The 23,876-nt window shown below is 34.4% G+C and overlaps 1 protein-coding gene across 3 annotated transcripts in view; it reads left to right on the forward strand.

Annotated features, from left to right (window-relative positions):
* Positions 1-21,384, forward strand: part of RB1 (RB transcriptional corepressor 1) — a 156,081-nt gene extending 134,697 nt beyond the window's left edge. Inside the window, exons 18-27 of one of the 3 annotated variants that reach the window (XM_063102610.1) lie at positions 911-1,029; positions 4,824-4,966; positions 8,520-8,665; positions 12,769-12,873; positions 13,572-13,685; positions 13,783-13,946; positions 15,879-15,909; positions 16,688-16,830; positions 17,354-17,403; positions 19,537-21,384. In XM_063102610.1, coding sequence (XP_062958680.1) covers positions 911-1,029; positions 4,824-4,966; positions 8,520-8,665; positions 12,769-12,873; positions 13,572-13,685; positions 13,783-13,946; positions 15,879-15,909; positions 16,688-16,830; positions 17,354-17,403; positions 19,537-19,595 — 1,074 coding nt within the window. In that variant the 3' untranslated portion in view covers positions 19,596-21,384. The remainder of the gene's footprint in view (positions 1-910; positions 1,030-4,823; positions 4,967-8,519; positions 8,666-12,768; positions 12,874-13,571; positions 13,686-13,782; positions 13,947-15,878; positions 15,910-16,687; positions 16,831-17,353; positions 17,404-19,536) is intronic. The other 2 variants (XM_063102607.1, XM_063102609.1) reach the window with 2 other exon arrangements.
* Positions 21,385-23,876: the final 2,492 nt, after the last annotated feature.

Consider the following 23,876-nt stretch of genomic DNA (forward strand, 5'->3'; position numbering starts at 1 on the left):
GAAATGTTTCTACTTTTTTCATTTGGGGAAGAGTTTGAGTAAAAGTGGAATTATCTGCCCCTTGAGTGTTTGGTAGAATTTATTGGTAAAACCAAATAAGCTTGGTGTTTTTTTTGTGGGCAGATTTTAAATTACTGATTTAAATTCTTTAATAGTTGTAGGATTATTCAAGTTACTTTATTTCTATTTTATTGAGTTTTGGTAATTTGTATTTTTGTAGGAATTTTCTACTTGTTCTGAGTTTTCCAATTTATTATATAAAATTACTTACAATAGTTCCCTATTGTCTTTCTAATCTTTGACTATGATTATGTCCCACATTTCATTCCTACTACTGTTTATCTGTCCCTTGTATTTTTCTTGATTAATCTGACTAGGGGTTTGTTTAATTTTATTAGTTATTTCAAAGAACCAATTTTTAGCTTTGTTGATCAAAATGGTGCGTTTTATCTGTTTCAGTTTCATTTAATTCTGCTCATATCTTTATTATTTCCTTCTGTTTTACTATCTTTGGGTCTTTTCTGTGTCTGATTTTCCTTAACTTCTAACTTTTCTTTTTTTGTTGTTTTGTTTTGGTGGCAAGCTGGTATAGGGATTGAACTTTGGACCTTCTGGTTGTCAGCACCATGCTCTAACCAACTGAGCTAACCAGCTAGCTTCACTTCTAACTTATTTTCTATTATAAGTATTTAAGGTTGTACATTTTTCTACTCCATTTTTTGGTGTAGTACAAAAATGGCAATGAGAAATTTCAAAGTGGAGAAAAGGATTTCAATATGACTTTTAAATTGCCACCAGCAATAGTGCCTAAAATTCATAGTGCTCAGCATGTCAAATAATATGATTTTTATATGTACCTGGGAAAATCACACTTACTAATGTTGTTTTAATTTCATCTTGTTTTATATAGGATTCACCTTTATTTGACCTTATTAAACAATCAAAGGACCGAGAAGGACCAGCTGATCATCTTGATTCTGCTTGTCCTCTCAATCTTCCTCTACAGAATAATCACACTGCTGCAGATATGTAAGTAGAATGTATGTTATTTTATCCATTCAAACTGCAACTAGATTTTGAGCATAAGCTTAATACAAGGTACTATATAAAAGCTGTAGGGAATAGAATTTTGAATTTCTGCTTTTAAGAATTAGGAATATAAGATACCTGACCCAAATGGGTCATATAAATGACTATAAAGTGCTACTGAATCAGCTAGGATTGGTCGAGGGCAGTTTTCATGGCAGAGATGGTAATTTAGATAGGCCTTAAAGATTGAATAGGATTTCAACATGGAAACTGGAAAGGAGAGAGGAGACAAAAGAGTGTTTCAAAAGTCAGAACTGGCATGAACCGAAAGCATAACAGCCAGGAAATCAGGAAACATCTTTCAGAGAGTGCAGATCAGCCCATTTGGAGTGAAGAATAGAATAGGTGTAGGGAGTAGGATGGGATATGGACTAACATGGTTGATGAGTGTGTGATGATGATGATGATGATGGGAGAAGAGAGCAATAGCTAACATTTATTGAGGGCTCACTATGTGCTGGGCAATTGCTTATGTACTTTATTTTTTTCAGTTATCTTCACAACAGCCCTATAAGGTAGTAAATACTACTGTTGGCTTCCTAAATTAGGAATTAGAGAAATAAGGTAACTTGCCTTAGGTCAATAGAAATCAGACCCAAGCAATTTGACCCCAAAGCACAGATATTAATCACTCTAGCTACACTGCCTTTCATGAAAACGTGCCTAAAATTTCTGTTTAGTTTTGTGTAGGACCTGACATTATAGTGTTCTGTGATTAGTGCAAGGACCATTTTCCAGAGACGGAATTTCCATGCCAACTTGTGCCCAAAATATTTCTAGCATATGGAGATTCTGCCTTCATATATAAATTTGTTTGCTAGGTAATACTTTTATGTAAATAAGTCAAGCCTTTTTTTCTTTAATTCAGTAAGCTGTTATCTGTTAAGTGCCAGCAAGTATTCTAGGCACTGGGAATACAGAAGTAAGATTTTCTAGGTCCTTCCCCTCATAGAGCTTATGTTCTGGAGGAAGGAAACAGACAGTGAACAAGTAAACTAATACATAGATGATTTTAGAGTATAATAAGTGCTATAAAAACAATAAACAGTCATGTGAAATAGAGAAGCCGAGAGGATGATAGAATGTTTAGGGATGCTTTCCTTTCTCTGATCAAGTGATATTTTGACCTGACACCTCAGGACTAGTGGATGCTAGCCAGGCAAAAGTCTGCATCATGTGCATTCCAGGCAAAACAGATAGCAAGTTCAGGGGCCCTAGGGCCGATCAAACTTAGCTGGTTTGAGGAACAGAAAGAAATCCCAGTGTGGCTGGGGTATAGTGAGCAAGAGTAGAATGGTACAAGATGAGATTGGAGAGGTAAACTGGGGCTAGATCTTATAGGTTCCCGTAGGCCACAGTAAGGAGTTTGGATTTTGTAAAGATAGTGGTAAACCATTTAAGCAGGATACAGCCTGCCATAATTTGTAATTTTAAAGGACCACACTCCGGCTGTTATTTGAAATACAGGTGGGTTTGGGGGAGGGAAAGGAATAGGCAAGGAAGAAAGTGGGAGACTAATTTGGATCCCATTTGAATAATTCAGTGAAGGATGTAGGTGACTTGGTCTAAGATATGGCATTGGGTAGAAATGGAAAGTACTGGAATGTATTTAGAGATAGATTTAATAGGCTTTACACTGGTTTTACATTGGATTTGAGGAATTAAGAAAATGGAGAAATTAAAAATAATAAGGTTTTTGACTTAAGACACTAGATGTGATGTGAAGCCACTTTTTGAGATGAGAAAAACTGGAAGAAGAAATCAGTGCTCCATTTTGGCCTTATTAAGTTTAAGATTTAAGTAGTGTTATCTGTTAAGTAATTGAATATTTGCACCTGGAACTCAAGGGAGATTAACTTTTGCCCAAGTTAAGTCAGCCTATGGTGTTATCAGTTACTGAACCAAAGGGATATTCAAGGTGGATAGGACATCAGACACTGGTACTTATAAATTCATTGTGATGGTGAGTTCCTTTTCCTAGTGTATTATTTTATATACTGTATGTAGAACAAACATCCATAGTAAGGTACAAATCCTACTTTCTGTTCAGGATTATTTCTCAGCTCCTAAAGCAAAATAAAAAGTACAGTTGACCCTTGAACAATACAGGGGTTACGGGCACTAACCACACCCCCCACCCCGCCTCCCCCACCGAGTAAAAAAATCTGTGTATAACTTTGACCCCCCCAAAACTTAACTACTGATAGCCTACCATTGACAGGAAGCTTTACCAATAACATAAACAGTCAATTAATACATATTTTGTTATATTTATTATACACTGTTTTCTAACAATAAAGTAAGCTAGAGAAAAGAAAATGTTACTAAGAAAATCATAAGAGAAAAACCATGAAAAATCAGTTTTTATGGTGATATGCAATTTAATGGAGAGAGAAACTGATCATGTGGAGATGATCAGCATCACATGGCATTTTTTAAAAAAATTTACTTATTTATTATTATTTTTTTATATTGCTGAGTATTGGTTGGGGGGCTGGCCCACAGCTAGCTCCTTCTCCGGCCTGGTTGGTTGCTGATAGCAGATAGGGGGTGTGTGGCTGATGTCTGTGCAGGGGAGATGAGGGGGACACTATCAAGGCTCAGGAGCCCCAGGGGCATCTGGCCCACACAGTGGCATTGTAAGTGGATACTCCAAACGTTTGAACTTACTACAATAGCAACAAGAAGTGGCTATAAAATTATTACAGTGGTACAGGACATACTGTAGTTAATTTTATGCAGTTATGATTTAATGCTGCATCTTTACATGTGTTTACATTTCTCTCAACTGAATGGTGCCATGTGTGGTCTATGAGTGGTTGTGTAAGTTTTGATAAATTTTAACTTTTTATACTGAATGTGTGTATATTTTATGGTAGTAGATGATAAATAGACTAGCACCTATATACACTTTATGCATTCATGAGATACTTAACTTTTTTGTAATTTTTTTGATATTTCTAGGCTACACAGTTTGTGTGCAAATTTTTTCAAATTGTCACAAATCTCCAAAAAATTTTCAGTGTATTCATTGAAAAATATCTGAATGTAAGTGGATCTGCTCAGTTCCAACCTGTGTTGTTCAAGGGTCAGCAGTAGACCTGGATTATTCTGTTACATGAGGGCAACACAGAGCAATAGAATTGCCAGAAATTGTGAGATAATATTTGCTACTATCTCTGACTGGATTTATGCCTGAAATATTTAGTATATGGATATAAATCTGTCTTGATAATGTTATTTAAAATACTGATTCATAAAATCCTGTTCTATATAACTTAGGGGTATGTGTATGTGTGCATCTGTGTGTGTAACCTAAGTCTTAACATGTATATGAACCATAGTTATCAATAAAAATTTTTTTAGGAGGAAATATGATTATGCTATTTGGTATCATTAACTTGTTTTTTAAGCTGGAGACATTTTATGGTCTCAGTATCACTATAATTATTAAAATTGAACATTATACATATGCAGCTATTTTTTCCAATAAGTAGTTCCCAGGAAAAACCATTTATTAAAATAGAGTTAGAAATGATGATGCCATAGTTTTCCTATTAAGCTATCTTTCCTAGCTTATATTTAAATATCCTGATCAGGGAATTTCCTATAGAATGACAGGTTAAATAGACAAGATGTATCTGGGTGTATGTGTACAACCTTGGGGGGAGGTGGAGTGTGTGTGTGATAATTAGCAAATTTCAAATGAAGATTCTTCCTTTGAATACATGTAGGTATCTTTCTCCTGTAAGATCCCCAAAGAAAAAAGGTTCAGCTGCACGTGTAAATTCTGCAAATGTGGAGACACAAGCAACTTCAGCCTTCCAGACTCAGAAGCCATTAAAATCTACCTCCCTTTCACTGTTTTACAAAAAAGGTTAGTAGATGATTACTTGCAGGAGCATGGAATGTGAAACCAGACTGACTGGGTTCAAATAATGGCTCTTCTGCTTACTAGGTATAACCTTGGGCAAGTCACTTAATATTGCTATACCTCAGTTTCCTCATCTGTAAATGGAAATAATAATAGTCTACCTTTTAGGGGTTTTTGAGGTAATTAAATGAATTAATACATATAAAATGCTTCCAACAGTGCCTAGCAGATAGTAGCACTCAGAAAGTGGTAGATGTTATTATTGCCACAGCTGTTGCTATGTCTTCAATTAATATTTGAAAATATTTGACCTGTATGTAGAGTTGATATTATACAGTGTGCTGTTGCCTGTTGCAGACACATTTCCTGGATATTTTCAGGAACTTTACCAAGGCCAGTAACCAGGTTGTATAGTATTCTCTGATTCTGTGTATATGTGGTGGGCAAGGGAGGTTGATTTGGGTGTCTGTGCATATACATGCAAGTGAACACCCACTTGGAGCTCACTAAAGGAGAGTGAGAAGCCAGATTCTTCTGTGATAAGTCTTTTTCCTGATTTTATTCAAGTCAGAAATATGAGGGTACTTCAAAAAGTTTGTGGATTCATTTCACAATGGATAAAAAAAAAGTTCATGGAAAGATTCATATTATCTTTTAATTTCATTTTTCCACGAACTTTTTGAATTACCGTCATATATTGAGTTTTATAGGCATATTGTAAGACCTAGTCATTGGTTAGAGCAGTGTGGTCAAAGTGTGGTCTCCAACCAGCAGACTCCACATGACCTGGAAAGTTGTAGAAATGAGGATTTTAGGGGTCCACCCTAGACCTGCTCAAACAAAAACTCTAGGTTAGGGCCTCCAAATTGTTGTTTTAACTCCAGGTAATTCTGATGTATGCTAAAGTTTGAGAATCACTAGCATAAATTGTTAGCTTTAAAAAACTCCGATTACCTTATGCAAGTCTTTGAAAGAAACATTTTAAACCAACAGTCTTTTTAGTAGATGGAGGAAAATTCAATTTTTGGATTCTTTTTCTCCAAACTTGCATGAGGGGGCTTCATAAAGTTTATGGAAAATGTGTATTATGAAAAAACTATGCATAGATATCAAAATTTTTTTGCACCAAAAAAAAAAAAAAAAAAAAAACCCATTCTAATTTGTTGTATAACATGTTTGAACAGGATCTAGGTGGTTTTTTTTTTTTTTCTTTAGGGGTGAAGTCTTTTCTTTCTCTTTTTCTTTTTGGCTACAAAACAAGTCTAATGAAATTTAGAAAATCCACAATGTGTGGAAACCCTCTCCTAAATAAACAATGAGTAAAAAGAAAAATCACAGGGATATTAAAGAGTACTTTGAGATAAAAATCAAAGTGCAAATATCAAAATTTGTAGGATGCAGGGCTATTGCAGTGCTTAGAGGAAAATTTATGCTTGTAAACACCACATTAAAAATAAGAAAAATCTCAAATCTGTAATGTAAACTTCTACCTTAAGAAAACAGAAAAAGAAGAGCAAACTAAACCAAAGGCAAATGTAAGTAGGAAATAACAAAGATTACAACAGAAATATGTGACATAGGGAATTAAAAACCAATAGAGAGGGGCTGGCTGGATAGCTCAGTTGGTTAGAGCACAGCCTTATAACACCAAGGTCATGGGTCCAGATCCCTGTACTGGCCAGCTGCCAAAAACAAACAAAAAAACACATTTCTGTTTGATTTCATATATATATATATATATACCAATAGAGAAAATCAACAAAACCAAAAGTGTATTCTTTAAAAAGATCAAAAAAATTTGCAAACCTTTATCTAGACTGACCAAGAAAAAAAGAGAAGGAACAGGGTCTAGTTTGAGGCACAAACAAGAATAAGACATCAGTTTGAAAAGAACCCCTCTCAGAGCAACATGAATTCTGCTAAAATTGAAGCTTGGACAAACATCAAATTTATGATGAAGCTTGGGTGGAAAAATGGTGAAATCACTGATGCTTTATGAAAAGTTTGTGGGGACAGTAACCCAAAGAAATCAGCAGTTTACAAATGGATAATTCATTGTAAGAAGGGACAAGTTGATGTTGAAGATGAAGCCTGCAGCAGCAGACCATCCACATCAGTTTGCACAGAAAAAATGAATTTCGTTTGTGCCCTAGTTGAAGAAGATCAGCAATTAACAGCAGAAACAATAGCCAACACTATAGACATCTCAACTGGTTCAGCTTATACATAATTGACTGAAAAATTAGAGGTGAGCAGACTTTCTGCGCGATGAGTGCCAAAATTGTTTTGCCCAGATCAGCTGCAGATAAGAGCAGAGCTTTCCATGGAATTTTTAAACAAGTGGGATCAAGATCCTGAAGCATTTCTTTGAAGAATTATAACAGGAGGTGAAACATGGCTTTTCCAGTACAATCCTGAAGATGAAGGGCAATCAAAGCCATGGCTACCGAGAGGTACTGAGTGGTCCAGTCAAGATCAGAGGTCAAGGGTCATAGCAACAGTCTTTTGGGATGCTGAAGGCATTTTGCTTGTTGACTTCCTGGAAGGCCAAAGAACAGTGACATCTGCTTATAATGAGAGTGTTTGGAGGAAGTTAGCTAAAGCTTTAGGGGAAAAATTCCTCAGGAAAGCTTCACCATTGTCCTCCTCCACCACGACAATGTTCCTGCTCATTCCTCTCATCAAACAAGGGCAATTTGCAAGAGTTTCAATGGGAAATCATTAGGCATCCACCTTACAGTACTGATTTGGCTCCTGACTTCTTTTTGTTTCCTAATCTTAAAAAAAATCTTTAAAGGGCACCCATTTTTTTTCAGTCAGTAACATAGAAAAGACTGCATAAACATGGTTAAATTCCCAGGACCCTCAGTTCTTTAGGGATGGACTAAATGGGTCATATCATTGCTTACAAAAGAGACATGAACTTGATGGAGTTTATGTTGAGAAATAAAGTTTACATTTTTTATTTTTATCTTTTAATTTCATTTTCTATTAACTATTTGAAGTCCCCTCATATTTCCAGTAGTATTTTTTTTATAGTCTCTATAAATAAATTTCATATCCCATTCACATTACACTTACATAATATACAAGTCTACCATTTTTCAACAGAGTATGCTCCATTGGTATTTCATAGAGAAATGAGTGGCTTGATTCATTTTTTTTTTTTTAGGATTGGAAAAATTAATAGACACCAGCAATTTTACTATTTTTAAAAATAATTATCTCTCTTGAATTTTACAGAACTGAAACTAACTCTATTTGAATCATCTAATTTCACAATGTCTTTATGACCTTTCCTCTTCTGCCTTCCACTTCTGCCTTAATTTCATGCTGTAATAGTTTAATTTATCAAGTTTATTGTGCTTTCTATGTACCTAGCACTGTATTAATACTAGGTAGGAGTCATTTATTCATAAGGAAAATAGTGCTAGAGATGAGGTTACTGTTAAAATTCTATTTAACAGCATTGTGGTTATAGCAATTTATTGGTTTGAAAAAATCCACTTGTAATTCAAAATGAACAGTAAACGTGACTCATTCCCTATCTCCACAGTGTACAGGCTAGCATATCTCCGACTAAATACCCTATGTGCACGCCTTCTGTCTGACCACCCAGAACTGGAACACATCATCTGGACCCTTTTCCAGTACACACTACAAAATGAATATGAACTCATGAGAGATAGGCATCTGGACCAGGTAAGAAAATCGAGCACTTTATATTCTCTTCTCCCTACTTATTTCTTAACTATGTACTGATTTCTTAAGAAAAGATTAGATTCAAATGAGAAGCTAGATCAATTTAGTAGATCTAATATACATTCACTTGTTGGCTACCATTTATATTTTTGCAATAATTCTTACAAATTTGAGCTTTAAAGCTCAGGAGTATTATTTCAATAACTGTACTTATTTAATGACACAAAAAATCTTATCTGTAAAAAATTACTGAGGAAACTGTTCATCATAGGCTTTTTCTGTGTTGTGGTAAGCTAGATTTCATTTTAGTGTGGAAAAAGCATGAGACTTAAGAATTAGTTGATCTAAAGCAGTGCCTATTGAATGAATGAATGAATGAATGAGGTTCGTTTACAAACAGGGAATGATCTCTCATATCCTCCTTTTCTTCTCTGTAAAATGGGTTAATAAGAACAATATGTTTTTGGTAATGTCTTTATTCATATAATTCACATACCATACAAATCACCCATTTAAAGTATACAATTCAGTGGTTTTTAATAAATTCACAGAATTGTGCAGCCATCACCACAGTCAATTTTAGAACATTTTCATCACACCAAAAAGAAACCTTAAGCAGTTACCACCCATTCCCCCATCCCCAGCCCTAGGCAACACTAATCTGCTTTCGCTCTCTGTAGATTTGTCTACTCTGGACATTTCATAAAGTGGAATCTTATAATATGTGATCTTTTGTGTCTGGCTTCTTTTATTTAGCATAATGCTTTTAAGGTTCATCTGTGTTGTAGCTTGTATCATTACTTCATTCCTTTTTAATTGCCAAGTAATATTTCATTGTACCAATGTGGCTGAACCATTTTACTTCCTACTGATAGCATATGAGGTTCCAGTGTCTATATCCTCACCAGTTTGTTCTTTTTTTATCATAGCCATCCTACTGTGTGAAGCAGTACCCCCTGTGGTTTTGATTTGCATTTCCCTGATGGCTAATGATGTTGAGCATCTTTTCATGTGTTTATTACCTGTTTGTATATCTTTTTTTAGAGAAATGTCTATTCAGATCCTTTGCCCATTTTTTAATTGGATTATTTTGTTATTATTGAGTTATAAGGGTTCTTAATATATTCTGTGTACAAGTCCCTTATCTATATGATTTTCAAAAATTTTCTCCCACTCTGAGTTATTTCACTTTCTTGATGGTGTCTTTTGAAGCACAAAAGTTTTTAATTTTGTGATGTCCAATATATCTATTTTTTTAATCTATTTTTTATTTATTTTTTTCTTTTGTTATTGGTGCTTTGGTGTCATATCCAAGAAACCATTGTCAAATCTAAAGTGGTTAAGATTTATCCCCATTTTCCTCCAAGAGTTTTATGGTTTTAGCTCTTATTATCTTATTATTTTAGCTCTTTTGATCCATTTTGTGCTAAGTTTGTATATGGTATGAGGTAGGGGTTTAACTTCATTATTTTGTATGTGGATAACTAGTTGTGTAGCACCATTTCTTGAAGTTTTTTCTTTCCCCATTGTTGACAGTTGTTGAAAAGTCAATTGACTGTAAATATATAAATGTTTATTTCTGGACTCTCAGTTCTATTCCATAGGTTGTTCTTATTTGAAGATTAAACGGTCTTAATTACTGTAGCTTTGTAGTATGTTTTGAAATAGGGAAGTGTGAGTACTCTACATTATTATTCTTTTTCAAGATTGGTTTGCCTATTCTGAAACTTGCATTTCCATATGAATTTTAGGATTGACGTATAAGTTTCTTCAAAGAAGCCAGCTGAGATTTTAATACAGATTGCATTGAATTATAGCTCAATTTGGAGAACATTGTCATCTTAAGAACATTAAGTCTTCTAATCCATGAACATATGATGTCTTTCCATTTATTGATACCTTTAATTTCTTTCAACAACGTTTTGTAGTTTCTACAATACAAATTGTGCATTTGTTTTGTTAGACTTATTTCCAAGTATTATGTTATTTATAACAATATTGTAAATTGAATTTTTTAAATTTCATTTTTGTATTGTTCATTACAAGTATGTAGAAATACAGTTGATCTTTATGTATTGATCTTGCATCCTTGCACCTTTGCTGAACTTGTTTATTAGTTGTAATAGTTTTTTAGTACTTCCTTAAAATTTTCTCTATATAACATCTTGTTATCTCCAAAAAGAGACAAATAGAGTTTTAATTTTTTCTTTTCAATCTGAATGATTTATTTTATTTTCTTACTGAATTGCCTTGTCTAGGAACCTCCAGTACCATGTTGAATGAAGTGGATTGAGAGGAGATCTCCTTGTCTTGTTCCTGATATTAGAGGAAAGCATTTAGTCTTTTCACCATTAAATATATTAGTAGCTGTGTGTTTTTTTGTATAAGTCCTTTATCATGTTGAGGAGGTTCTATTCCTAGTTTCTTGTGTGCTTTTATCAAAAGAGTGTTGCATTTTGTCACGTGCTTTTTCTGTATCTATTGAGATGATAGTGTGTGTGGTTTGTTTTGTTTTTTTACTCTTATTGTATTGATATGGTGAATTGATTTTCAGATGTTAAACCAATCTTGCACTTCTGGAATAAATACCACTTGGTCACAGTGTATAATCCTCTTGATGTGTTCTTGGACTCAGCTTGCTATTATTTTGTTGAGGATTTTTGCATCTATAGTCATAAGAGATATTTGCAGTTTTCTTTATATGGTGTTGGTATCAGTGAAATTCTTGCCTCAGAATTAGTTGGGAACTCTTCTAATTTTGAAAGAGTTTGTGAAGAATTGATATTGTGTGTTCTTTAAATGTTTGGTAGAATCCACCAGTAAAGCCATCTAGGCCTGAGCTTTCGTGAATAGTTTTTGATTGCTAATTCAAGCTCAGATTTTCTATTTTTTTCTTGAGTTGGTTTTGGTAATTTGTGTCATTCTAAGAATTTTTCCATTTCATCTAAGTTATTTGTTTTTATTGGTATGCAGTATATTCATAATATTTCCTTATAACCTTTTTATTTTTGTAAGGCTGGTAGTAATTTTCCCAATAAGAATGATATTTTGAGCAAAAGATGGATTATTGTATAAAAGTATAAGCTACAAAAGTCTATTTTATAAGAGCATGTTTGGATGTATAAATTCTAATATGTTGGATCTTTAGAAATAGGCACTTATTGCCTTATGGTTCTACTGCTTTCTACAGGATGGAAAGATAGACAGTAGTGTTAAGAATTACTAGTAAGATTAGGTATCTGGAATCAAGAAGATTTTTGTGAAAGATGCCTTAGGTAAAGTATTGAAGTAGAAGAAAAATGTGAATTAGCAAAGAGGATACTGAATAGCAATCTAAATGGAAGGGAATAGTAGGCTTGGGGCTGGTAGAATGCTGAGTAGGGGATAATGAGTAGGTATTTTTGGCAATAGCAGATGAGAGCAAGAATGGTACATATGTGATGACTACTTAAATTAGACAATAAAGTTCATCCAGATTAAGAAAGTCTGATGTTTTAAAATCACAGAGAATCATTTTCAAATCTTATTTTTGCATTTAAAATATCTTTTTATTGAAACAGAATATGAATACACAAAAATTCAAATATCATAAGGGTACATCCTAATGAAAATTCATCAGCTGAACTTACTTGTATAAACAGTATCCAGATCAAAAAACAAATTATCAGCAATACAGAACACTTTCTCCTGCCCTCTTCTAGTCACTACATCACCTTTACCACTGCCAAGTGTATTATTTTATCTGGTAGTTTGAAACTTTTTCACATCTGGCTTTTTTAAAAAGTGCTAATTATACAGTTAAGTGATTCCAGTTTCAACTTTTCTCTTTTGGGAAACATTTAAGGAACAGGAGCCAAAGTTAATGTAATTCACAAACCAGATGATCAGTCCTGAATAACTGAGAGTTGGCTATTTTCATTTTGTTCTTTAAACACAATTTGGGTCAAACACTTCATATAGACTTTCAAACTAAGCTCAGGATGGGGAAAAAACTGTAAGAAATTAAATTTTCCTCTTTTGAAGCTAAAAGAAAGATAACAGAGTGCTTTTTAGAACAAAACTATGTAATTAAATTCTGACTATTTTTAAATCACATTTACTAGATTATGATGTGTTCCATGTATGGCATATGCAAAGTGAAGAATATAGACCTTAAATTCAAAATCATTGTAACAGCATACAAGGATCTTCCTCATGCTGTTCAGGAGGTAGGTAATGTTCCATGGTAAAATTATTTAAAATTATCATATCCATAATATTGATAATTTCAGTCATTAATTAGATCATATATTGTGACCTTATGTAAATTCACAAATCAAGTCTTTTATATTATTGGTTAATTATTTGTAACTAAAATGGAGTTGGAAAACTAAGGAAAATTATGAAATTATCCAAATTCATAGTTTTTTATAAAGTTAATGTTATATCCATGCAGTAAGCAGGATATTTGTGATAAACTTGACATTCATAATAGTACATTAGATGTTCCTTTAAGTTATTTTATTACTTTATAGGAAAAGCCAGTATAAATGCAGCCTTATAAAGAAATAATAAAAATTTTATATTTCCACTTTACCTTTTCTTTAGAGAAACAGTAGAAGTAAAATACACTTGCTCTGGCCCTTTGACTCCCTTAATGCTTTTCACCCTGCCATACTGTCCATACCTCTCTTTCCGGATGGCCAACTGCTCCATCTGCTACTGCCTCGCTGCCTCTCTGGATCATTCTGTGATATTTTGCTCCTGGTAAAGCACTATAAATCAAGCCTAAAAAGGCATTTTCAGATTATTTCTTCCTGCATAGTATGTGCTTCCTACTAGTTAAAAAGTAGTATTACTATTAGAAAAGAAACCTAAAGAGAGAAATTCCTAAATTCATTTAACAAGTGTTTTTACTGTTCTTCAGACATTCAAACGTGTTTTGATCAGAGAAGAGGAGTATGATTCCATTATAGTATTCTATAACTCGGTCTTCATGCAGAGACTGAAAACAAATATTTTGCAGTATGCTTCCACCAGGGTATGTTGAAAGTATCCTTTTATTAGGAAAATCTAATTCTAAAGTAATGGATCCCACTAAAATATTAAATAAATAATCTTTTTTGTTTTTGCTCTAGCCCCCTACCTTGTCACCAATACCTCACATTCCTCGAAGCCCTTACAAGTTTTCTAGTTCACCCTTAAGGATTCCTGGGGGGAACATATATATATCACCCCTGAAGAGTCCATATAAAATTTCAGAAGGTCTGCCAACACCAACAAAAATGACTCCAAGATCAAGGTATGTGTTTTCTCTTTAGGGAAGTGGTGGAGAATAAGAGGGAATTATTTTGATTCAAGCATAAAAATATAAAGCTTTCTTATTTAAAATAAGCTAGACTCTTGAGTCTCTAATTTGATTATTCATACTAAGTGATAAGAAGTTGGGGGAAAGAAAATCTGTAGACTTGGATGGGTTTGCAAATGAGTCATAAACTTTCTTGGCTGCTGGGGTCTCTTCTTTTGTAAACAGTCTGAGAACCAGTTTGGTTATGTTTTAAGACACTATCATATTTTTGTAAGTAGCCAATCTGCTAAACACAGTAGATTACTTTAGGTTAAGAATTTTTATTCTGTAGTTTATTGGATGCCCTGTAAACTCTTTCTGTGGACGTTGTTCAATTTGCTTGTTATAAATATGAAGACAACTTATTAAATGTAGATGACTGTCAAGTAAGTCTTTAGAGGCCCATCCCTAATTCAGCCCATGGCCACCTTCTATTACCTTGGGCAGGTGTCTAGCTCAACTTCAGAAGGGTGCTGTGGAAATGCTGAGTGTGAAGCTGTTTTAAATTCTCAGATGAAAGGGTCTGTGCAACCACAAATCATTGTATTATCTTCCACATCCAACCACAAGTGCTCTCTGGCTTTGAAGTTCTACAACTGACTAATTATATGTTATCATGGGCTATTTGAAACTGACTCTATTTATATAAAGTAGGAGGCAGATTAGCTAGTATAGTTAATGTAGTCTCATCTCGGAAATTGTCAGCCCATATAGTTGTACCTAATAGGCAAGAAAACAAGGAGAAGGGGTATATTAGCCTTTTAGAAAATATTTTTGTGGTATGTTTAATTATAAACATTCATGATAAAGTTTTCAAACTCTACAGAAAAATATGAAGTAAAAAATCATTGACAATATGATATAAATGCTCTTGTGTGCCCCTGTATTATCTTTTATTTATTTGGTGTTCTTGTATACAAGTTGGCTATCTGTGTACTATTATCTGCAACTTACATGATAAGGTGCTAAGATGCCACACCATGTCTATTTAAGTAAATTTACACAGTCCCATGCCACCACCTGAAAATATATACACTTAAGTAGTTTTTTAATGATGATAATTAATCTGTATAATGGTGATAAAGATGGCTGTTGGCTGATCTTAGTGAAATCAATTCTGTGTTCTTTAGCAAAAAAGTCACATTCTGAAAATCCTAACTGATAAATCGGTGCACTAAGAGAGCATCTTAATGCTGTTTATCTAGCGTATTTATTTATGTAATAAGGCCACTTATCAAGGAATTAGAGGACAATAAAGTCTATATATCTATCAGTTCCATGTGCATATTTTCAGATCTTTGTTGTATCAGGCTAATGCTGTTCTTCAACTTTATAATCAAGAACATAAAGTATAGGGTTCAAAGACAACCTAATAGAGATTTCTGATTCTAGGGTACACTTGTATGATGAATAGCCTTTACTGTATATCAGTATAGATGCTAATTAGAGTACTGATTATTACTTAATACTGTAAAATTTTGCCAAATGTAACTTGAATTTTACACTTGATCTTAGCCAAAAGGCCGAGAGCAATATCTTGAATTTTAAATGAGAAAATGTAAAATAAATTTGATAACTTACCCATTGGTTTATGAAGAACTAAGTAGGGGCAAGCTTAAAACTTTCTTTTACCCCTTTAAATATGGACAGTAGCAGAATATGTTCTTGCAGACCTGTATTCTTGCTTTGAAAATCTAATAGACCAGCTGAGTATGTGATTAGACTAGCCATGTTAGAATTAGCCCCTAATGAATATTATTCGTCAGTGGGTCTAGGCTAGAGGAAGCCTTTGATTTGGTATTCCTGATAGTTCAGAATGATGGTCTATATTCATCTCTGCACAGTTATATATAATTTTCATTACTAATTTGTATTTCATCTTAACAGAATCTTAGTATCAATTGGTGAATCATTTGGGGTGAGTATTTCTTTCTATGAAGTATAATGGCATGCAGTGTAACTATAAAAGAAATTAAAGATTTCTATAATTTGAATTTACAAATGCTATTATTCAAACACCTCATCCAGGCATATTGCGTAGAATTTAGAAGATATATCTTATTTATTTTCAAATCAGGTTTAATTTCAAATGATAATCATATATTGTGAACTTCAAAACTGTTTTCTAAATATTCCTTTGAGATTATATAATACATGTATATACATTCATGTATATACATAGATATATGAGGGGTCTTCAAAAAGTTCATGGAAAGACGTGTATTATCTTTTAACTCTATTTTTACATGAACTTTTTGTATGTATGTGAGCTGTTTTTACTTACAACATTTGTGACACCAGATTTGTGGGGTTTTTTTCTCACGCCAAACTATTCTCCAACTTTCTGGACACAGTTGGTATCTTACGATTCAATTTAATTCTGACAATTAATTACCCAGAGTTAGTGTCAGACTCCACAGGTTCAAGGGCTCAGTCCCACAAGACTGCTCTCACTTCAGATGCCAGTCACAAGTGTCAGGTTCCCAGGTTACACCACCCTTCCATCCAACTTTGCTACAAAGTTGGGGGGTTCCTACAATGCCATCCCCTTTCAGGTTTGATAATTTGCTAGAATCATTTGTTTGATCATTAAAAAAACTCCAGAAAATAATTTATTTACCAGTACTTACTGGTTTATTATAACTACAAAGCACTGGTATTTAATGATTTTAAATAAAGAATTCTGTAATTTGTAGACTTCTGAGAAGTTCCAGAAAATAAATCAGATGGTATGTAACAGTGACCGTGTACTCAAAAGAAGTGCTGAAGGAAGCAACCCTCCTAAACCACTGAAAAAACTACGCTTTGATATTGAAGGATCAGATGAAGCAGATGGAAGGTAGGAACTGTTATAGAAAGTTTTCCAGCAGCTGAGCTGGTCATCTGGAGAACTCAGCATCTCAGCTGTGCTCATGATATCCACCTGTCCCCTTCATGCCAGTTTTATTTGGAAGTTGTAAAAATGGCTCAAAATAATAGAAATGGATGCAGCCCAAAGTTAAAAGCACCATACAAATCATATAAAATCTACTGAAACTCAGTGGAGATATCAGATGTTAAAAATATTATCTTTCTTTTACAAAGATATTGATAAAATTTTTTAGTTTTATGATTAGATTTAAAAATGCTTACTCTTGAAAATATTAACTACTGTGTTTTATAAGAACCACTGAAAAAATATATAGGATCATAAATGTGTGACATATATATTTTAGATGATTAGATTTAAACCTCTGAAATTAAAAGCTACTCACTAAAATAATAGCATAAAATGTCATTGAAAGTACCATAGTTATTGGACATTTGAATTTTCCATTTAAACATATACATATGAAATATTTTGCATTTTTTAAAATCTGCAGTAAACATCTCCCGGGGGAGTCCAAATTTCAACAGAAACTGGCAGAAATGAGTAAGTACTTATCATTTCACCTTATGTAAATGAAAGAAATTGTTTACATTGGAAAAAGCCTTTTCACTTTATAAAAGAATACACACATATAATTCCTTCAATGAGCAGACTTGTTTATGCATTTAAAATATCATTTAATCAAGAATATATTATTTACCTACAAACATTCATGAGTTAAATATATGATGCAAACTGAAGGTCATCTTCACCCTCTCTGAAATCTTTCGTGCAGGACAACTAAGAAGTGAAACATTGCTTGACCACGTCTTCAACACGAATGGCTGTGGTTAGAAAATACTCAGGATAGCAGAACTATCATCAGGAATTATTTAAGAATGTTAGATAAAGGGAAAGGTTTTATAAACCTAGAACATGTAAACATCATCACCCTTATTTAAAGAATAATCTTTTATTCTGCTTTTGTTGAACTTTCCTAATTTGCAAATTTTAAAACTTAATTTCAAACAAAAGTTTTCCATTACTGGAAGTCAGAATTTTGATAAAGAACCCCAGGTCATTCTTCAAGTTATACAGAGTGATATAAATTTGTAATGTTAAGGCAAGTGGAATTCTATCCTAAGCTACTCTGAGACTATAAAAAATTAATCCAAGTTTAGTAGATGAAAAGCACATTAGGGAAGAGACAAATGTTCACTGTTACTGGGTTGTGAGTGTGACATTTCCTGAGATCTGGTGCCAAATCCATTAATAGGAAATGCAGCTGAGACTTGGAAAGAAGAAAAATATTTAGGAGATTAAAGGTGTTAAAACTATCATTCTTAGATCATGGGACGTATCAATGAGAACAATATTAAGTGAAATGTGAGAGTCTCTCGACATGGCTTTGTAGATACTGACTGAAATATAAGGTATTTAAAAGAATGCTTTTGGTTGCTTTTTAAAACCATTTTTTTCTATGTATGTTAAGAGTACAATTAAATATACCCAAAATTTAAATTTTCTAGTTATAAATGAATCTTTTTTGATTTTACAATGACTAATATATCCCTATTTAACTTTGCAATAGTTCTGGCTTTTCCCTCCAGTACATGAAAATAGATATGAAGCTTATAACCAAAATTAGGTCTTATAAACATGTGGAAGTATTTTAGAGTCCATAGATATGCATTTAAAAAGGAGCAGAAAGCTGTAAAAACATACATATTTTCTTAGAGAAAAGTTCAGTTGCTGTAGTAAGTGCATGTCCTTTCCCAGTGCCACACTTAGCTATGATGGGGAGTTTCCTCTGCCAGGTCTAAGTTCAGTGCCTTTGTGCAGCTGGAAAACTGGGGACAAGCAGCAGGAGTTTTAACCCTTATAAGGCATTTTCCAGGATGCTCTTCATCTTTCCTCAAAGAATTGCATTCAGAAAAGATCACAATGTTGGATTGCCCGGAGTGGAAAGGCAGGAGGGAGAGAGTCAGAACTATTGACTATTTTCTTTCTTTTCCAAATGTGAATAGTCCTTGTACTTCCTTATGAAGAGTTCCTGCCCACCTCTAAAATCAGGTTAAAATTTTAAAAAATAATTTAAAATAAGTGTTCTGGTTTTGTTTTTATAATAATTAATAATATACTTTTTAAATGTCCCAATTAAATGAGCCCAATTTAAATGAGCTATGAGCTGATGATGTCTCTGTAGTACCTGCAAGGCATTTCTGAACACAAGGGAATCCCTAGCTTTATAAAGAAAACCACCACTTACTCTGTCAGATCCAGTCTGGGCCAGCCCAGGATTCTAGTCTCTCAAGTACATGCCAAACTCAATCTCATCATCTCTAGAACTGTGGTCTGTAAAGTGGAGCATATCTGGGAGTTGTGCAATACCATCTTTTGGGGTACATAATGAAAATATTAGGAGTTCTATTTATTTTTATCTCATCTCTTTTTAATATTTGGGGTGTGTGTTTTATAATTTATACACATATATACACACATACATATTTTGTTGGTACATGGAAAAAATTTTACAGTGATATATGATTTTTTTTATTATTGTTTATATATATATGTTTTTTAAGAAGTTGGAGACTACTGCTTTTGCAAGGTCCTGAGCTCCATCTGTTTGACATGAGCATAATATATATGGCAGGCCCTTGCCAACTCACCCAGCAATATCAGTGCTATTAACAGTTCTTCATCCTTTTTCCAGCATCTACTCGAACACGAATGCAAAAGCAGAAAATGAATGATAGCATGGATACCTCAAACAAGGAAGAAAAGTGAGGATCTCAGGACTTTGGTGGACACTGTGTCCACCTCTGGCTTCATTGTCTCTTAAAGATGTGAGTGACTGTATAACTCTGTATAACAGAACCTGTTTAACAGCCCCATTTAATATCTTCAACTCTTTTCGTGGATATAAAATGTGCAGATGCAATTGTGGGGGCAATTCCTAAGCCACTTGCAATGTTGTAGACATTGTTGTACAAGATTAAAAATCTTGTGTAAATCCTGCCATTTAAAAAGTTTTAGCAGATTGTTTTCATTTCCAAAGTAATGTTGCTGTGCTTTACAAACAAACAGCAAGGATGCTCCTGGAGGGGGAGTCCTACCGACCCCTGCCTGTCTGACTACTTTGCCTTCTCTTATAGCATATATGTGATGTTTGCTCTTGTTTTTATTAATTTATATGTATATTTTTTTTAATTTAACATTAACACCCTTAGAAAATGTGTTGTCTTCCAAATGTAATTTGACTCACTGCCCATTTGCCCAAATTATCCTGAGCTCTGATGCTAAAACAGATATTATTAGAACCTAAAAAACATTACTAATTTTTACACATTAGATTTTATTTTACTGTTGGAATCTAATGTACTGTGTGCTTCTTTTTATAAATTTTAGCTTTTAAATACAAGCAGGAAGCAAAGTATAAACATATGATACTGTCATACTACTGACACAGATTTCATACCTCAGAACATGTAGGAACTTACTGATTCTTTTCTTCATCCAACTCATGCTTTAGAATGAGGATTACTGATAGCACTCTTGGTTTTTATTCTATTCAGATCACTGAATCTTTAAAGTACCCATGTAGTACTTGATAATGTAAAGTGTTCCATCCAGAGCTTTGCTGTAGAGGACCCTTGACAGTATATCCCAAGTGCACTTTCTAATATTCCTGGGTCCTGAAGAATCAAGATACGAATTAATTTTACTCCATACACAGACTGTTAACTATAGGAGCCTTAACTTTCTTTTCTTAGAAATTTCTCTAATTGCATCTCAACAATTATTCTGCCCTCCTAAATTTGGGAAGGTTTGTGTTTTCTCTGGAATGGTACATGTCTTCCATGTATCTTTTGAACTGGCAATTGTATATTTATCTTTTTTTTTTTAATTTTAAAGTCAGTATGGTCTAACACTGGCACATTCAACACCACATTATTTCTAGTCTAAAATTGCAAGTAATCAAAGGTCATTGTGGGTTAGGCATTAATGTTTCTATCTGATTTTGTGCAAAAGCTTCAAGTTAAAATAGCTGCATTAGAAAAAAGGCACTCCTCCCTTCCCCACACCTAAAGGTATATTTAAACTATCGGTGTGATTAATTTATTTAGAGATGGTATAATTTAAAATAGGTGGTATTTAAGGTAGCATCAGCTAGCTTTTAGGAAAATCACTATGTCTAAACTCAGAGTTCTTTTTAAGAAGAAATCTGGTCTTATTTGTTAGAAAAAATTTTATTTTGTGCTCAATTAAGTTTCAAACATACTATTTTGACAGTTATCTTGATAACAAAGTCACTAGAAAGCTTCACCCCACTTCCTCATTAATTTTTGCATGAATACCATATACATCAGTTCATTTTTAGGTCAAGGGCTTACCATCTTTCTGGGTCTTTTGCTAATAAGTTCACATTAGAATTAGTGCCGGAATTTTAGGAACTTCAGAGATCATGGATTGAGATGTCTTAAATAAGGCTTCTTATATTGCTTTATTCCTTTTTTGTATTGGTTACAACTGTACATTTAAAATTGCTATGTTACTGTTTTCTACAACTAATAGTTTGTCTATTTTAAAATAAATTAGTAGTTAAGAGTGTTACTGGTCTGATGTTGTGGTCTTTGTATTAAATGTACCAAAGTTTTCTTTTATATCTAAACTGTCTCTTAGCAGCTCATCCATTCTTAGCCTTTAATGGGCTGTATATGCTGATGATTCCCAAATTTATTTCTCTAGCCCTGACCTCTTCATAGAGGTCAAAACTCTCATAGCCAACATAACTCTCAATTCATACTCCCCACCACCACCCCAATTTCTCAGTATATAGACCAGAATCAAACAAACAGAAATATCATGTTTCTATCCTGGTCTTTCCTTGTTTTACTAACACTTATCAAGCTAAAAACTTAGGAGTCATCTATTAACTCTTTTCTGGAACACTGCTAAAGACTTCTAAGTAGTCTCCCTATTCCATCTCTTTCCTCTTTACCATTCAGCTCTGTAAAGAGCAAAACTGATCCTTTAAAAATGTAAATTGGTTCACATTGCTCCTCTACTTGAAGTACTCAAACTCCTCATCAGGAACTATTAAGCAGTCGCACCAACTTCCCCATCCTCATCTTGTAGGACTTTCTTCTCTCTCACTATGCTTTAGCCACATAGACCTTTTTCTGTAAAATGCCAAGCCCATTCGTTCTTCAGGCTTTTAGATTTGCTGTTCCTTCTGCCTGGAATGCTCTTCTCCCAAAATTTCACGTGGCTCTTACAGGGCTTGGCTCAGAGGCTTTCCTTGACCACCCACCACTCTGTATTATGCCGTTCTCCTTCAAAAGCATAACAGCATTTGTCACTATTTGTCCCATCTGAAATTACCATACTTGACTTGCTTATTACCTACCTCCCCACCCCTGTCCACCACACCTCAGATTGTGAGCATCAACCTAGGTAGTCTTACTACTATAGCACCTAGAAACTCGCATTTAGAAGGAAAAAAAAGGCAGAATGTGTATTTTCCATATCTTTCCATATATGTGGAAACAAATAATATTCTCTTCCTTTTTTAAAATGCCATATATTAATACCTACCACATTCCAGGCACAGTTCTAATTACTGGAGACCCAATAATGAATAAATAAAACTGAAATCCCCATCCTCACATTCTAGTATTAGGCAAAGAGAACAAGTGAATAAATAAATGAATACATAGCATGTCTGACTGTAGTAAGTACTATGGAGAAAAACAAAGTGAGGGTAACAGGGAGGACCGTAGGGAAAGCAGTTTTAAAATTTAAAATAGAGTGGTCAGAGGAAGACTCACTGAGATAATATTTGAACAAAGACCTGAAGGAGATGAGAGAGGAAGCACACATGAACAGGAGTAAAACATTCCACAGAGAGGAAAAGCTAGTGCTTTGAGGTAGGAATATGTTTGGTGTGTTTGAAGAACAATAGGAGGTCATAGTAAAACAGGGAGCAAGTGGCACTCTCCATCTAATGCAGAGCATATGTTAAAGGCCTTTCCTCCTAAGCATCCTTCATATACACAAGTCAACAATCACATTAGTGCACAGACTTTTATCTGCAATTCTAAAATCTACAAAGCTTTAAAAACCAAGTGGTTCTGTGTCTGGTGCCAAAAGTCATATGGCATCAAAACCATACCAAAACTGGGCATAGAGCTATTTATTGTCTTTATTCCACTTACTGGAAATGTTCTTATTTTACTGCCGAAATATTAATATGTTTGATTATTGGGAACTAACCCAGGTCCTGCTTAGGTGTTATATATTACGTGGTGTATGTACCATATTATCATTCTAAACTCCAAAAATGTTATGAAATGCATCTGACACCAAGGTTTTCAGATAGGGGATTATCTTGGGTTTATATGATTTCTCAAAACAGGGTGGATAATGAGATTCTTTCCTTCTGAAACAGCAGCATGTTTGTTCCTGAGGGAAGAAATGCAAAGAAAGAGGATAGAGCAGAAAGAGCAGCAGCATATCTCAATGGGCTGCATTTATGTTGCATGCAGTCTCTTAGGTTAAGTCAAAATTAAGCAGCCTTGGGCGGTTTCAAGATGGCGGTGGCTGTGGCGGTTGGCTCGGAGTAGCTGAGGTGGAAAAGGCGGCCACTGGGCCTCAGGCAGCCGGGAAACTTGTGGACCTTCCTCTTGCCATCTCTTAAGGGAGGACCGCAGCTGCTAGTGGCCGGTCGTGGGGGGTGACCGCCACTTTGCCCCCGGCAGGAGAGGCTGCCTCATTTACAGGCAACAGCTTTGAAGTGTGGAGCAGGAAAAGAACTCTTTCTTAGCTGCAAAAGCGAGTCTCTAAACAGGGAACACGGCGCCAGGGCTGCTGTGGATGCAGACAGGATCCCGGAGGCCGGGGCTGCGCTGAAGGCGGCCAGCTGCCCTATTCAGGATTTGAGGTTTCAGGCCGGCATTAAAGAAGATTCCTGGGAGCGCCCGAGCCGTGCCGCGACTGAACAGCCCGAGGCAGCAGCGGCCGAGAACACGGAA

The sequence above is a fragment of the Cynocephalus volans genome, chromosome 7 (assembly GCF_027409185.1).
Source record: "Cynocephalus volans isolate mCynVol1 chromosome 7, mCynVol1.pri, whole genome shotgun sequence".
NCBI lineage: Eukaryota > Metazoa > Chordata > Mammalia > Dermoptera > Cynocephalidae > Cynocephalus > Cynocephalus volans.